Source organism: Miniopterus schreibersii (genome assembly GCF_964146895.1).
Source record: "Miniopterus schreibersii genome assembly, chromosome: 11".
Classification (NCBI taxonomy): domain Eukaryota; kingdom Metazoa; phylum Chordata; class Mammalia; order Chiroptera; family Miniopteridae; genus Miniopterus; species Miniopterus schreibersii.
This window is the reverse complement of record NC_138111.1, coordinates 56,859,054-56,876,995: the sequence shown is the minus strand read 5'-3', so window position 1 is coordinate 56,876,995 and position 17,942 is coordinate 56,859,054. Positions and strand designations below refer to the sequence as shown.

The 17,942-nt window shown below is 43.7% G+C and overlaps 1 protein-coding gene across 1 annotated transcript in view; it reads right to left on the bottom strand.

Annotated features, from left to right (window-relative positions):
* Positions 1–17,942, bottom strand: part of MTAP (methylthioadenosine phosphorylase) — a 40,585-nt gene that overhangs the window by 19,648 nt on the left and 2,995 nt on the right. Inside the window, exons 2-4 of the mRNA XM_081151343.1 lie at positions 8,042–8,128; positions 6,841–6,899; positions 4,978–5,145 (exon numbers count right to left, since the gene is read on the bottom strand). Of these exons, the coding sequence (XP_081007469.1) occupies positions 4,978–5,145; positions 6,841–6,899; positions 8,042–8,128 (314 nt within the window). The remainder of the gene's footprint in view (positions 1–4,977; positions 5,146–6,840; positions 6,900–8,041; positions 8,129–17,942) is intronic.

Here is a 17,942-nt window from a genome sequence, read left to right as displayed (position 1 = left end):
CACGCGGAGCAGCAATACAAGAACAAAATCCTGGCTCTGGCACAGGTGGTGAGTAAACATTTCTTTGGGCCTCAGTTTCCTCACATGTAAAAGGGGAAATTAAGGTAACCACGTGGGATGCCTAGTAGTGTAATAATTAGCACCAGGAACATACTACGGACTATAAAAGCATGTATTGGTGTCAGTTCTGTTTTCACTGTGAAGTGTCAGGGACACCGCTCCAGGTCACCACATGAAGCTTCAACAAATTCTATGTACAGCTGTGCAGCACCCCACAGGATGACTGTCAGCCCCTGCCTCAGGCGGCTCACTCAGTTAACAATATACCCACATCCTGGTACTTGGGGCTAGAAAAATGCTGTTGGGTGCTTTTCATAGGATTGCAAAGTGCAAAAGGGGAAGGCTGGTTGGAAAGGCATGCACATTTTAAACTTGCGTGAGTCAGATCTCCTTTAAAAAAAGTTCTAACCATCACCACAGACAATAGGTATGTGAAGGTTATTAATCCAGGGCCCAACAACACCTGACACGTGGGAAGAGCTCAATATTTCCTTTCCCTTCAGAATTACCTAGAAATAACGTCTTCATGTTCAGAAGACAGATGTAACCAAATAATAAACATTAATATTTTACTGGGCAGAGGAAAATGAGAGGGATAATGGAAGAAACCACCCCAAACGTGACATTTTTAAGTACATGCCAAAGATCATCAGCATCAATGACAAAAGGAATTAGGAAAAAACTGTATCAAATTACAGGAAGAGCTGAGTGAAGAATTGGGATGTTCCTCCTCCCCAACTACCCTGTTAATGGGAAAGTCTGGTGTTAGCTGGTGCCATCTCTGCTCAGTTACACCCCGAGGGTCGGATTCGAGGGGGAGGCCCTACAGAAGGTAGCCGGTATTGTTTCCAGCACCCTTCTGACTGTATCTTTGCTTCTGTTAGAGTTCCAGTGAGTAGTATGGAAACTGGCTTTGAGGGGAGTCAAATGACTCAAATGAGGGCAGTGGTGACAGAGAACAGTGAGGGCGGGACTCTGGGCACGGGCCAGACTCAGAGACTGACTGGATGGAGGCTGACAGCTCCCCAGGGACGACCATGGGGGGGGGGGCACGGCAGGGCCAGGCTCACCAACTTAGTTCACTAAGTAAAGCATGGGGAACCTGGGAGAGGGAGGCCAAGCTCTCCCAAGCTTGTGGGGTTAGAAGACAACCAAAGGGAATAATTTAATCTTAAATACAAAGTATGAGGTATCTTCGGGACCTTGTCCTGCAGCTAGTGTGGCTCTTGCGGGAAAGGGCGGAGCTGCAAGTGTGTGTGTGAGCGGTGGTTGAGGTCATCGGCTTTGGAGACTAACCGGAATTCAAACCCCACAGGTCGGCCTACCAGCAAATGACCAGTATTTCTGAGCTCAAGGTTCTTCAACTATAAACTGGGGAAATTACCCTTATATGTGGCAAACGGGATTGATCTATGGCACCCACTAGGAATTCAAAACTTGGGAGCTCATCAGCATTTTTCTTCACAGTGAGGCTACCCGGTGGGGTAACAGGCCAGGCTGCAGGGGGAGTTTGCCTCCTACAGGGAGTGGGGGCCCCCAAGGCCAGGATAGCTATTGGCAGGAAGATGACAGGGAAGAGGGGTGCAAGTAAAGGGTGAAAGAAGAGTGAAGGAACAGCTGAGGTTTTCTTTCTTGTAAAGAGGTACAATCTCAGCCGAGTGAAAGAGCTGGGCAGGAGAGAAGAGCAAGGGTTTAAAACAGCAGCTGACAGAACCCTCAGGAAAGGCACCCTGTGTAATCTTTACCATAAAACTCCCATTTCTATGAAGAATCCACGCCCCGCCCGAGAGGCTGCAATGGTGATGTAACCGATATGAGAGCCCACCTGAACCTCCGGCCTGTGCTTTATAGGGTGAGAAAAAGTAACACCACATATGACATCGGAGGGGAAGCCCAAGGCAGGGCTGTGCCTTGGGGAGGGGGAATAACCTGACATAATCCCTGGGCACTGTTTACAGCGGGACTTTCCTGATGAGTAAGCCAGCATCACGAGTAAAACTCACCCCAGCCCGCAACCCCTCCCGATCCCAGCGAGAAAATCATTCTCTCCGGAGGGCGGATATCTGGACCCCTAGGGATCAATCCAGCATCCTCACTTGGCAGATGACAGCACCAAGTGACAAAGGAATTTGGGGGCAGACCCAGGAAAAATTCTGGATGTCTTCATTCCTCAAGCAGAATCAAGCTGGGGGATCAGACACAAAAGGCCAACCTGTTGACAGCATTCTGCAGAAAACACTTGGACTAAGAATTACACTCTCCTTTTTTTTAATCTCCACTTTTTGGTTGGATTTTTCTCATTGTAAAAAAAAAAAAAAAATCCTTATCTGCAAAGCATCCCTGATAAAGGCCACTGTTCAAAAGAAAATTTCTTACCCTCATATCCTCACTGATGTTTGCTAGCTGCACCCTGAGATTATTTCCGATAGTGACCGAAGCAGTTTAAAAGATCCTATTATTATTCTTTTTTTTTTAACTTAATATAATGGGGGCACCAGTTTATAGATCTAGTTGTTCCTTTTATTTACTATTGTTATTTTTTTAAATCTTCATCCAAAGATATGTTTATTGATTTTAGAGAGAGGGAAGGAAAGAGAGAGAGAGAAACATCGATGTGAGAAAGGAACATCAATCGGCTGCCTCCCATCTGCACCCTGACTGGGATTGAACCCACAACCTTTTTGGTGTATGGGACAATGCTCCAACTGAGCCACCCAGCCAGGGCCGGTCGTTCCTTTAATTCGTGCATTATAAAATATGGTGAACTGGACTCCTTTCAATGCTAACAATCATGACTGATGGTGAAGGGGAGAAAAATCATGTGTAGAAATTGCTGGAATCCTCTGCCTGGGGGGGACCTTGCCTGGCATGGACAGTTAGTAGTTTGGGGTGATAGAAAGGTCATATAATTGGTCTCCCCCAAGACAGTGACCTTGGAGAACTCAGCAGTGACTGGGTGCAACAGAAGGAAAACAGGAAGAGACAATAAAATGCCTCATATTGTGAAACAAGCAGCCACTGGGCAAAAAGTCTTGCCTTACAACAGCAACCACCTCATTAGAAATCGCTTCTACACTCCACTTTAGGACGAGTCAGTAAAGTCAGGCTGTAAACGTGGGGAGGCAAGCGTGCCCTCCAGATGCTGAAAGGCAAAAACAAGAGCCAACGAAATCCACAGTCATGCTTCTAAATTTCTCTAAGTCTTGCCTCAGAGTGTGATGGGGCCCTTGCCATGCCCAGGCGGGCAGGTGCTTCCTCAGAGCCCTGTGTTTTAGAAAGCAGGGCTACCACCAGGACAGATGGTAACAGCAGAACTGACTGGCAAGGGGACAGGTGATTCTGGGGAGGGGAATGGACTTTGACTTGCTTAGGAGGGTTTTTTCTCTCCCATGCTCCCACAGGTGACACTGAGAGCCAGGCAAGCCCTGCACAGACAAGGTCTGCACCACAGGAGAAGAGCCCCCACATAATGAATCCTGGAGCATCTCCCTTATGATGATCCTTTTAAAGCATAAACAGCCTCACAATGTTCTCTCGGGACAGACGAAAGGTCAGGCGTATTCTTTCCCCAGTTCGAATGGACTGTTTAATGACTGTTGAGAAGTGGAACAAGCCCCCCCCAACCAATGACTTGTGGCTCTGCTGAGGGGGACCTCCGCCAAGATAGAAGAAATGAATGATGCAGACCCAATGGGTGGGAGGCAGAAGCACTGAGGAAACTGACTGTGGCAGAGCCGCCTACAAGTTCTTGGTATGAACTGCTATTTTAAATTTGGGGTTTGTGAAGGACATGGCCCATGGAGCCCTGAACCCAGAGCAGAAACCTGCCACTATGCAAAAAAGCGAGACAATGGCATAAACACTTTCCTTTAGTATGTAAATTCCAGACCAAGATACATTTTGTTTTCTGTGACTGCCCCAAACACTAATGAAAGATTTTTTCACTTTAGAGATTAGCATTTCCTTGCATGTCTGAGAAACAGATGCAAGGACCGACTATACACACCCAGAAATACCTGAAAGCACTCCCTCCCACCTGTCTGTGGTCCTGCTTTCTCCAAGTCGGGCACACCCAGGATTCCCCTTTTCTCATGCCAGACTTTCAACTTTTCAAAGGCTGTTCTGTAGCATGAGAGAAAAGAAAATGATTTGCAGGAGAATGACCTATTTTCTTAAAAGAGCTTCCAGCCTCTCAGACTCCTTGCAGGGTGTTTCATTTTTGGAGTAAAGCTAACATTTTGTTAAACAACCATGCAAACCAGAGCCACCTGTCACGCTCAGACCCTATGACCTCCGAGGCATGCACGGGACTGATATGCTGGGCTGGTGGTTTTATCCCTGTGCTGGGCACTGAGGGTAGAGAAAGCCACATGCTTTTGTTCTGCCACCTACTAAATAAGAATAGCCATTTTATTCTATTCTGATTCTTCATCACAAATTTCTGTTAGGGAGATTAAAACAATCTCTGAAGACCACTTTAGAACGAGGTTGTTTTTGCTAAAATGATGTGCTCTCTCTCTCTCCCCCCATCCCTCCCTCCCTTTCACTCCCTCTGAAAATCGACGGAAAAAATATCCTCGGGTGAGGGTTTACAAAAAAAAGTAAGTTTATGGGACAATAGGGAAAAGGTGAGAGCACTGCCCAGACACCCAATACTGAGCAAATATCACGTAATTATTTTTTGTTTTTTAAAGAGTCCTCATCTTGTAGCTACAAACTGCAGCGAGCTGAATGGTGAAGTGGGGAATCAGGAACATGAGAGTCTACGGTTATTACTCTATCCTGTATCTATGTTGAAAAGCTCCCACCATAAAGAGCCTAACAGTCTGTCCCTCCCCCCCCCAAGGCCCCACACGCCGCCCGTCTGAGCCGAGAATGACCTTACAGGCGCCCAAAGCGAGGCAGACGGCGACTCACCTGTCGATGAACTGGTCGATAACGACGATATCACCGGGCTGAATCTCTTCCCTCAAGGAGCCGCAAGCTGTGGTCACTACGACATGAGTACAGCCCTCCTCCTTCAGAGCCCAGATGTTCGCCTGATAGTTGACTCTCGAAGGCATGATAGTGTGCTGCCGTCCATGCCTGCGGGGGAAGGGCGCTCGGTCAACGGGTGAGCAGCACAGCGCGCTGCCAGGAGAGAAACCCACCACGCGGCGCCTCCCGGCCCCGTCCGCCGAAGCGCTTTCGTGGGCAGGGCGGAAAATGAGGCTGGGCAGTAACCAGTCCACGCCAAGTATAAACCATTCGGTTTTAAAGCGCAGGCGGCTTTACGTTCTATGCATTTAGTTTCCTCTCCAGGGGAGGTACCAACTGACTTAGAATTCCCTCTCCAGGAAGAGGCACCCGGTCTCAGATGAGCCATGACAGAGAAAACAAGAGGTGCCAATGAAGAAAGACGCAAAATACAAATAAAAACTCAAGTGTCCAGCTGAATCTCTATTCCTTCTGCTCCATCACCCAAATGAGTTAATGAAATGTTTAAAATAGGAGAGTTTCCAGTTGTTTATGATGACATGAGAAAGTTTCATCTGAGAAAAGATCACCTCACCCATGACCCATGTTACAGGCTGGACTGTGCCCCCCCATTCCCGCCATTCATATGCTGAATTCCTAACCCCTAGTACCAGCAGAATGTAACCCTATTTGGGGGCGGGGTCTTTAATAGGGTAATTAAGTTAAAATGAGGTCATTAGGGCGGGCCTTAATTTAACACAAATGGTACCATTACAAAAAGAGAAAATCTGGAGGAAGACATACAGAGAACATGTGAAGATACAGGGAGAAGATGGCCACCAACAAGCCAGAGGGGTCTGAACAGATCCCTCCCTCCCGGCCCTCAGAAGAAACCAATCCTGCTGACACACATCTTACAGGTGGATCTGAGACTTGATTCCAATCAATGGGATACAGCAAAGCTGCTGGGAGTCCGGCCCATGGTTAAGTTACAACTTGACAGCAGAGACCCTCCTACTGGCCCCGAAGGAGAAGGCTGCTATCATGTGAACTGCCTATGGAGAGGGTTAGGTGGCAGAGAACGTGCACAGCCTCTAGGAGACGAAGGCCTCAGTCCTACAACCTCCAGGAACTGAATTCTGCCAACAGCCACGTGGACCTGAATGTGGATTTGGAGCTCCACGCAAGAATAAGCCCTGAATCTGCCTTGTGTGACTCCAAAGAGCAAACCCAGCTAAGCCATCCCCACATCGCCAACACCCGGAAACTTTAAGAACATGTGCGCTGTCTGAAGATGCTAAATTTGTGGTCATTTGGTTTGTTACGCAGCAATAGAAAACAAATACATGAGATACAGATGACTTTTCTTCCTCTATAATCTGGAGCCGCGCTAGACTTATCAAAGAAACAAGGGCACAGAAACCACAGGGAATCCACCTCAGGGACCCAAAATCTGCTCCCCACAAACTTAGGACTATAGTAATATCCACAAGGGTCATGAATGAAGCAGTTTTTCTTTATCTTGCTAACTAGAAAAACAAAAAACAGAAGAAAACATTTCCTCTTGCAGCTGGAACTGAAGGAAGCCAACCAACCAGAGCTTCAACTTTAGTCAAACTCATCACTCCCTAAGGAGGGAGTGGGTGAGCTCTAAGTCAGTCTAACTGGCCCAAAACAACGTGAGGAGGTGAATGAAGGTGACTAAGATGACTTGGCGCCACCAGCACATAAAAACTCATACCTGCATCATGACTCTTTCCAGATTTTAAGTTAAATTTAAATTCTCCTTTAGGAGTGACATTTGTAAAATCTAAAACATCTTACCTTGCAAGTAGGACGCAATCAACATTCTTTATCTTCCCCAAAATTAAGGCATCAGAAGGCTGCACATAAGGAACAATGGTTACAACTCAGTGATTTGAAAACATATGAACAATTGAAAAGCTGCCACTCCACTTGTTCAACCATGTCAGGATTCGTGGGAACTTGGAGTTTGACGATATACTTTAAAGAAGAGTCTAGATTTGACGAGTAATCACTCAATAAATATTTACTTAGCCATTTACAAGCATGGAGGTTCACTGGACTCAGAAGGCTGTGTCAGGTGCTGGGTAGTAGCAAGCACCCAAGGGACTCTGACGGTAGGCCACCAAATACAGCTGTGTTGGTAGATACAAGTGCGAGGGTGAAACCCAGGTGGGCCAGGAGGCCACCGTCAGGGGATTTAAGAATTCAGCACTGGAACCATTTGCTCTGTTAACCAACCATAATATGGCCACCGGTGTCCTGAGGTAATGGAGAGAAAGGTTCTGAGACTAGGGGCTTAAGAAAACATAAGGCTGAGACATGAGCCAAGCTTACAGGCTTCTAGCAGGACTGGGAGAACATGAGGTCAATCTAAGGACTTGCTGAGAAAGGACTGGGTTGGGGATGTCAGGTGCAGGGATCCTCACAGTAGGATCGAAGAACAGCAGTGGGTGGAAGCAGCACCAGGGGATTAGAAGGCAAACACCCTCACCCTCGCTGGGTGACACGGGGGTTGAGAGAATGAACAGCCTCCTTGGAACAGAAAAGGAGGGTTCTATTTCCAGTTCAGTTATGCAATCGTATTATGAATCCCCAAGAAATCCCCCTTTGGGCCAGGGCTTACTTTGTAGTTTACCTCCTAAATTAGCATGGTATGACCTATCTGCACCAAATTAGAAGCTGATTTAAATGCTTTAAATGCAGATAACTGAAGGGTACAGTTGCTATGTCTAAAATGAGTATGTGGCTTCTAGGAATAGAAATTGAGAAGCTGCACACGTTCAAAAGCAATGCTTTCAATACAGGCGAGTCCAAGGCATCCTTGGGGATGCTGTCTCAGCTGGTAGAACCCACTGACAGGATTCCTGGCCACCCCCAGCCTGGGACAGGCAGCCCTGGGCTGACGACACAAAAGCAATTTTAAAAAAATTTAAACTTAAAAATCAAGGTAGCAAGGAGAAAGGAAAAGCTAATATGTCTCCATTAAATGGATATTAACCTTGCCAAATGGAGTATCCACGTATTTCTCAGTTCTTCCTTCTAAGATTTCTGGATCATCCAGGCCTGTACCACCAATGATTCCAATCTAAGGGAGACAACAAAATGTACCATATTTGATCAGTTTTTATTAGAAACAAATCATTATTTTAAGCAAATTCATTTACTCATGTTCTCCATTCCTGCTAAGCCCTAGTTATCTTAAAAATCTGAGAAACAGACACTGAACAAACATTTGTAGGCCGTTTGTATTCCAGAAATAACCAAAATGTGGGTAACCTTTTTGGACTTTATCACATTTATTGCTGGTCATTTGAATAACAAATTAGCACAGAAAGGTAGCTTAAGGGGAAAATCAAACCAAAAATAGGCAACTGTGGTTGCAGAAAGTACTCTCTAACCAATGTTTTACTGTCTACTAAATGGGCTATAGAATAAAGATTGTTCAAGCGACTGCTGGAATAGGAAATATTCTGAATGGTCACTGTGAAATGATTTCTCCTCATTACCCCATTAAATAAAGAAACAAGACAGATTTTCTTCCCTGTGCCACTCAAATCAGAGCTGTAGGGGACCACAGATAGAGAGTCTAGAATAGCATGAAAAGTTAGCCCCATGTACATTTATAAACTTCAAATGTCATTAATATATATGCATAAATATATATAAGGAATTCAAAGGTAGTTCTAAAATTTTTTTAAAAAATTCCAGTGTTGGATGCATTTTCCAGAAAATCAGTTAACAGCCCTTGTCTTCAGGGACTAATCAGAGTTAAAGAAACCAGGTACTGCCGCCTGGACTCAATCTAATTGGATAACTAAGGAACACAAACAACCAAATAACCAAAATGTGGGTAACCTTTTACAAAGATAGGTAAAATGATAACTAGCCAGTTAACCAAAAAAAAATTAGATAAATAAAATCGTTAGGAAGGTTTCTCCCTGGGCTGATACTTCCTAAACAAGAAATAGTATTTAAGTTGTCAGCAACAGGTGAGAGAGATGAGATTTTACCAAGAAGCCTAATGGAGCAATTTTTTTCCAATGAAAAGCTTTAAATCTATTTTCACTTGAGTAAAGTATCCACTAAATGAAGTCAAGTAGCCCTTTGAGAAAAAATTTGTGAGTTAAGAATCAACTAAACGTCTGAATAATTTTCAAATCATGTCAAGCTGATTTATAGTAATATGTGGAAAAATAGTTAACTCTCTAGCCCTCAGTTTCCTGGAAGTCAACGAAACAGAACATAAGGGCCATTTGGTGAGATTTCTGCTGAAGACCTGAACCGCCCGTTACATGATTTAGAGCTGTGTCCCCACAACTTCCTCAAGTGGCTAAACCAGTTTTTGAAGTTGGTGCCACCTTGTGGTGCATTACTGAAACCACAGCAGGTTACATGTCAAGACTAACCACATTTGCCAGATTTATAGTTTTCAAATCAGCAGAAATGTTCACTTAAGTTAGTACATTTAAATCATGCCAGTTCAACAGAATTGGTTTTTTAAAAAAATCATACTGTTTTGTGCAGTCTTTGTCTGGCTGGCTTCTCCGTTCTATCTTTCCTTCAAGTGCCCCTGAAGCATCACAGATCACAGGGGACTAATAACCGTCCGGCACATGTCATCAACCCAGACCACAGAACTGAACTGCTGATTCAAATTACTCTCAGTCTATTCTTCAGGGATTCTGCCATTGATGAAAACTTCCATTTTAAAAACTTATGACCACTTATGCTCCCTGGGCCACAGTATCTCACATTCTAGACTCTCAGACTCGTAGGCACAAAAGAAACCTGACTGTTTCAAAACCATGCTCTCAGTTTAGGCAAGCTGGCCCAGCATTGCAGAAGTAGGTAAGAAATGCTAACAGAGGTCCTGCTGAAGTTCAGTGTCCTTGAGCCCACCCTCAGCAGCCCCAAGCTTCAGTCCACACCACTTTAGCTCCATGACAACCTTGCATTAGGCATGTGGTAATTCAGCATTCAGCAAGGAACATGCCATCCTGGGCATGAAAACAAGAGCTGCTACAGCTGACCAGAATGGCCAGGCTGTGGCCTCTGGCCCTGGAATTATCTGCAGGAGTGTCCACCCAGTCGCCCAACTGGCTCTAGTTGTTTATGGAAACAATTATCTTGCAAGGAATACAGAACAATTGCAGCAACTGAGTACTGCCACCCCGTGGAACTGAATTTCTAACCACTTTCCTGCAGCTGCAGATCGCGGCCAGCAGTGCCAAGATGTGGCAATGTCGCCACCTGCTGTTCCTTAGCAAAGTACCACGAGGATGAAATTCCCAAGCAGGGCGGACATAATTCTGCAACTTCTAAATTCAGCTCAGCACCTGCCTCGGTAATGTTTTATTAAAACAAAAAAAGAAGAAAAAAAAAAAGGAACTGTGCCTGAGCACTTACATCACAAGCACTACGCTAGGTGCTTCAGCGCCTTATCTCATTTGATCTTCACAACTATCCTACACGACAGACCATGTCACATTACACCCATTTTACAAAATTGAAAAGAGAAAGCATAAAAATAAGAGCCTGTCCAAGAGCAAATCACAAGGAGCAGAGCTGGAATAGGAACCTCGGTCTTTCACACTCAACCACTGCGATGTGCTCCCTCCCAATATCCCCTGGGATTCTTTGTAACATCTTACCCAAGTAGAAAATTTTTGTCTCCATCTTATGAGAAAACTGATGCTCAAAGAGGTCAAGTTCTGGACTAAGATCACAGAGCGAGCTTAGAAACAGTGACTCTGGGTGTTTAAGGGACCACCTCGGAGGGCTGGGGGGTTCTCCATCAGTGACCTCATTCACACTCAGGAAGCAATGAGAAGATGTTACCAGGGCTCCTCGGCCAGAAGCATCAGCCCTCAGTCCAAGCAATCCTCGGCTGCCTAGGAAAGGTGTTCCAGCAATGAGATGGAATCTGTGGGTCAATTCTGCCAGGCCAGGACTTCATTACACAAGATAAAATTCTGAACAGACCTTTGGTCAATCAAGGTCATTGTCACATTTTAACAGCTAGTGTCACCCCACACTCTTCCTCTGACACACCACCAAGCCAGTCTCCTCAAGAGGAGAGGATTTGACTTGCTGAGACTATGAAAGCATTTTATTGAAATGTTGGCTTTTTTGGGCAGAATGGCTACTTCCAGCAATGTTGAAAGGTCTCATATTTACCCTTACCCTCTACTTCCCCTGGTGCCTGGACCCAGATTTCACATATCCCACTAGGTTTCAAGAACCACTCACCACCACATTGAGGCTGGGACACACTACCTAAGGAACCCAGTCCTCCAGGATGGCATTCTCAAAACACCATAACCCTGAGCAGTTGAGACTAGCTCCTGCCAGGAGGTAGGCTGCCTGAGTGTTCAAGCTCACAAAGCAAGAGACCCTCGGCTCGAGTGGGCAGCAACCCCTGATCTGAGCTTTTTCAGTCCTTCAGCTCTGGCTGCCACTGACAAGTTTGGCAAGCGCAGCAGCCCAGGGCCTTGCAAAAGCCCAGAAGTCCAGTTGTATGAGGAGAAAGTGGCCCAATGTCTGTCTGGGAGGCTTGTTCACAACCTGCGATAATATCCATGGGCACAGCTGGTGGCTCCATCTCTGACAAGATAACCCCTGTGGGTGATGGTTACAGGCTCAACTGTGCCTCCCAAATCTACACGTTGAAGTTCTAATCCCCAATACTTCGGAATGTGATTATTTTTGGAAATAAGCTCTTTCAAGAGATAAAGTTAAGTGAGGTCTTTTCGGGGAGGAGAGGTGTCCATTATGACTGATGACCTCATAAGAGAGTAGGACACAGATCTGCAGAAGGAAGAGCATGTAGACACAGAAAGAGCATGGCCACCTGCCAGCCAAGGGGAGAGGCCTCCAATGAAATCAAACTGCTGGCACCTTGATCCTGAACGTCCAGCCTCCAGCACTGTGAGGAAATAAATTTCTGTTGCTTAAGCCACCCAGCCTGTGGTACTTTGCTATGGCAGCCCTAGCAAACAAAGAAGTAACACACTATGCTTTGGTCAGAAATAACTGAGGGCTTGGAGATTAAAGATTGAAGTGGACTGAATAGAAGCTACACTGACACTCTCTCAGGACCAAACTGGAATTACAATTAAAATATAGAAAAACCGTCCTGAATAATCAACTGCAACTGAAAACAAGCTGGATGGAGAGCACCCTCCTAACCAAGGAGGAAAAGTGGAAACGGCATAGAAACTGGCAGGAAGTGCGGAGGCGTAAGGGCTGGCTGGGCTCCCACAGGCCACAGCTGAAGGTCCGGAGGGAGATCTCAGCTGTGGGGGTTCCCACTGAGGACTCTGGGGCCTAACCCCCAGGCTGAGCTTCCCAGCCCAGAGCACCAGAACTGAGAAAGGTGCCCGCACAACAGCTGGCTGTGGAAAGCAACTGGATTTCTGTCTGCCAGGGAGAGGGCTGGAAATGCAGGCCCCCCCCAAAGGGCCAACACACAACGTTTCGTGCGCAGCCACTCACCTTGGGCTCCTGCAGAGGGAGGGCAGAGTGGACTGGAGCTGTGTGAGGAGAATCTAGGGTTTTGGGCTCTGGCGTTAGAGTACACCCCTCTGGATTCCTGTGCCGGGTCATTCCCCCAAACTGCAGAGGACATCTTTCTCAGGCAGAAAATTTGCTACTTTTGCCTGGGGGTGGGGAAGCAATTGCCCCACCCTGTGGAGTTTCCACAGCCTGAGGCTCATTGAGAGAATCAGATTAATCAGTCTGCAGGCAGGGGCGGACCTCAGAGTGCTTTGAGTCCTTGCCTGATCTGCTTCTGGACACAGGCCTTGGAAAGCAGACTTTGGTGTGCATCTTGGTCCTGTCCAACTGCACCCAGCCCCAGCAGAGGAGATCTCAAGTCAAGGGTTGTTGATAGCTCCAAACAGAGAACTCAGGGCCAGTCACAAACTGCGTCTGACTTGGCCTGCACCAGAGACCTTTCAAAAAGACTGAGAGTCCTAGCAGATCCACCTAATGCATAGAAACAAACCCAAACAGGCAGCCAAAATGGGGAGACAAAAAAAAAGCCCCAAATAAAAGAACAAGAGAAGTCTCCAGAAAAAGAGCTAAATGAAATGGAGATAAGCAATCTATCAGATATAGAATTCAGAATACTAATTGTAAGGATGCTCAACAGCGTGAAAAAAGATAAGGAAACTATGAAGGAAATTAAGAATGACATGGCAGAAATAAAGAGTACATTGGAAGGAATAAACAGCAGATTGGAGGCAGCTGAGGATCGGATCAGCAAATTAGAAGACAGGGTAGAAAAAAAATCACTCAGTCAGAGACCCAAAAAGAAAAAACAATTAAAAAACAGGAGGACAGTCTAAGGGAGCTGTGGAACAACATGAAACGTAACAATATTCATATTATAGGAGTGCCAGAAGAGGTCAAAAGTAAGCAAGGGTTAGAGAACCTATTTGAAGAAATAATGGCAGAAAACTTCCCTAATCTGGTGAAGGAAAAAGTCACACAAGTTCAGGAGGCACAGAGAGTTCCAAGCAAGAATCCAAAAAGGCCTACACCCAGACACATCATAATGAAAATGCCAAGAATTCAAGACAAAGAGAGAATATTACAGGAAGCTAGAGAAAAGCAATCTGTTACTTACAAAGGAGCTCCCATAAGGCTGTCAGCTGACTTCTCATCAGAAACTCTACAGGCCAGAAGGGAATGGCATGAAGTACTCAAGGTAATGCAAAACAGGGATCTGAAACCAAGAATATTCTATCCAGCAACCCTATCATTCAAGATAGATGGTGAAATAAAGAGCTTCCCAAACAAAAAAAAAGGCTAAAGGAGTTTATCACCACCAAACCAGCATTGCAGGAAATGTTAAAGAAACTGCTGTAATTAGAAGTAGAAATAGAAATAGAGAGAGAGAAACATAGGTATAAAGAATCAAAATGGCAATAGATAAGTATCTATCAATAATAACCTTAAATGTAAATGGATTAAATGCCCCAACAAAAAGATACAGTGTAGCTGAATGGATTAGAAAACATGACCCAAATATATGCTGTTTATAAGAGACCCACCTCAGAACAAAAGACTCACATGGGATGAGAATGAAAGGATGGAAAAAAATTTTCCATGCAAATGGAAATGAAAAAAAAAAAGCTGGGGTAGCAATACTCATATTGGACAAAACAGACTTCAAAATGAAGACCATAACAAGAGACAAGAAAGGTCATTACATAATACTAAAGGGATTGATCCAACAAGAGGATATAACCCTGATAAACATATACGCACCCAATATAGGAGCACCTAAATTTATAAAAAACCTCTAGAGGACTTTAAGGGAAAGATCAACAGCAATACAGTCATACTAGGGGACTTAAAGACCTTGCTGACTTCACTGGATAAGTTTTCCAGACAAAAAATCAACAAGGAAACAGTGACCCTAAATGATACACTAGATCAGGTGGATTTAATTGACATTTACAGAACATTTCACCCCAAAGCTGCAGAATATACATTCTTCTCAAGTGCACATGGGACATTCTCAAAGACAGAACACATATTAGGACACAAAACAAGTCTCTACAAGTTCAAGAAGACTGAAATCATATCAAGCATCTTCTCAGACCACAATGGCATGAAATTAGAAATCAACTACAATAGAAACACAAAAAAACATTCAAACACATTGAAGCTAAACAGCCTGTTTTTAAACAGTGAATAGGTTACCAAAGAGGTCAAGAAAGAAATGAAAAACTTTCTGGAAACAAATGAAAATGAACACACAACTCCAAATCTATGGGACACAATGAAAGTAGTCCTGAGAGGGAAGTTCATAGCATTACAAGCCTACCTCAAAAAACAAGAAAAACTTCTAATAGACTCTTTAACACTACAACTTAAAAACTTAGAAAAAGAACAGTAAGAAAAGCCCAGAGTAAGTAGAAGGAAAGAAATAATAAAGAGCAGAAATAAATAACATAGAGACTAAAAAAAAATACAAAAGATCAATGAAACCAAGAGCTGGTTCTTTGAAAAGATAAACAAGATTGATAAACCTTTAGCCAGGCTCATCAAGAAACAAAGAGAGAGGACCCAAATAAGCAAAATCAGAAATGAAAGAGGTGAGGTAACAACTGACACCACAGAAATACAAAGGATTGTAAGAAAATACTAAGAACAACTATACACCACCAAGCTGGACAACCTGGATGAAATGGACAAATTCCTAGAAAAATATAACCTCCCAAAACTCAGTCAGGAAGAGCCAGAAAACCTGAATAGGCTGATAACTGCTGATGAAGTTGAAGCAGTAATCAAAGGGCTCCCAGCAGACAAAAGCCATGGCGTGGATGGCTTCACAGGGGAGTTTTACCAAACATTCAAAGAACTAACACCTACCCTCCTGAAACTAATCCAAAAAATCCAAGAGGAAGGAACACTTCCAAGCTCTTTATGAGGCCAGCATTAGCCTCATTCCAAAACCAGATAAAGACACTACAAAGAAAGAGAATTACAGGCCAATATCCCTGATGAACATAGATGTTAAAATCCTCAACAAAATATTAGCAAATTGGATCCAGCAATATGTTAAAAAGATCATACACCATGAACAAATGGGATTTATTCCAGGGATACAAGGCTGGTACAATATTCGCAAATCAATAAACATGATACATCACATAAACAAATTGAAAGATAAAAATGACAGGATCATATCAATAGATGCAGAAAAAGCATTCAATAAAATTCAACATCCATTTTTGATAAAAACTCTCAGCAAAGTGGGGGTAGAGGGATCATATCTCAACATAATAAAGGCCACATATGACAAACTTACAACCAATATCATACTCAATGGGCAAAAACTAAAACCATTTCCCCTAAGAACAGGAACAAGACAGGGGTGTCCACTTTCACCATTCTTATTCAACATAGTACTAGAAGTCCTAATCACAGCGATCAGATAAGAAGAAAACATAAAAGGATCCAAATTGGAAAGGAGGAAACAAAACTTTCATTATTTGCAGATGACATGATATTGTTCATAGGAAATCGTAAAGACTCCTCCAAAAAACTACTAGATCCATTTAATAAATGAATTCGGCAAGGTAGCAGGATACAAAATTAACACCCAGGAATCGATGGCATTTTTATACACCAATAATGTACTCTCAGAAAGAAAAAGTTAAAAAAAAATCCCATTTACAATTGCAACAAAAAAATGTAGATACTTAGGAATAAACTTAACCAAGACGGTAAAAGACCTGTACTCGGAAAACTATAGGACATTGAAAAAAGAGATAAGGGAAGATATAAACGTGGAAGAATATACCGTGTTCATGGATTGGAAGAATTAACATCATTAAAATGTCCATACTGCCCAAAGCAATCTACAAATTCAATGCAATCCCTGTTAAAATACCAATAGCATATTTCACAGATCTAGAACAAACACTTTGAAAATTTATATGGAACCAAAAAACACCCCAAATAACCATGGCAATCTTGAGAAAAAAGAACAAAGTTGGAGGGATCACAATACCAGTTATCAAGTTATAAAACAAAGCCACTGGAATCAAAACAGCCTGGTACTGGCACAAGAACAGACATAGATCAGTGGAACAGAACAGAGAACGCAGAAATCAACCCAAGCCATTACCTCAATATTTGACAAAGGAGGCAAGAACATACAATGGAATAAAGATAATCTCTTCAATAAATGGAGTTGGGAAATTTGGACAGGTACATGCAAAAAAGTGAAACTAGATCACTATCTTATACCATATACAAAAATAAACTCAAAATGGATAAAAGACTTAAATGTAAGATGTGAAACCATAAAAATCCTAGGAGAAAACGTAGGCAGCAAAATCTCAGACCTCTCGTAGCAATGTTTGCTGATACATCTCCTAGGGCAAGAGAAATGAAGGAAAAAATAAACAAACGGGACTGCATCAAAATAAAAAGCTCCTGCACAGCAAAAAAACCCATCAACGAAACGAAAAGGGAGCCCATAGAATGGGAGAACATATTTGCCAACGACACATCTGATAAACGGTTAATATCCAAAATATGTAAGGAACTCATACAACTTAACAAAAGGAAGACAAACAATCCAATTAAAAAACAGGCCAAGGACCTAAGTAGACACTTCTCCAAAGTGGACATACAGATGGCCAAGAGACAGATGAAAAAATGCTCAGTCACTAATCATCAGGGAGATGCAAAATAAAACCACAATGAGTTATCACTTCACACCTGTCAGAAGGGCACCATCAACAAATCATCAAATGGCAGGTGCTGGCGAGGGTGTGGAGAAAGGGGCACCCTAGTGCACTGCTGGTGGGAATGCAGACTGGTGCAGCCACTGTGGAAAGCAGTATGGAGTTTCCTCAAAAAATTAAATATGGACTTGCCATTTGACCCAGTGATCCCACTTCTAGGAATACATCCTAAGAAACCTAAACACTAATCAGAAAGAATATATGCACCCCTGTGTTCATAGCAGCGCAGTTTACACTAGCTAAGATCTGGAAACAGCCCAAGTGCCCATCAGTAGGTGAGTGGATAAAAAGCTGTGGCACAGTCACACCATGGAGTACTCCGCGGCTGCAAGAAGAAGGATCTCTTACCCTTTGGGACAGCATGGATGGAAATGGAGAGTATTATGCTGAGTGAAATAAGCCAGGCAGAGAAAGACAGGTATCACATGATCTCACTTATAGGTGAATCTAATGAACAAAATAAACTGATGAACAAAATAGATCCAGAGACATGGAAGCATGGAAAAGGCTGGCAAAATCTCAGAGGGAAGGGAAGAGATTAACCAAAGAACTTACATGCATATATGCATAACCCATGGACACAGACAATAGTGCAGTGAAGGCCTGGGCAGCGGTGGGGGTGGAGGCAGA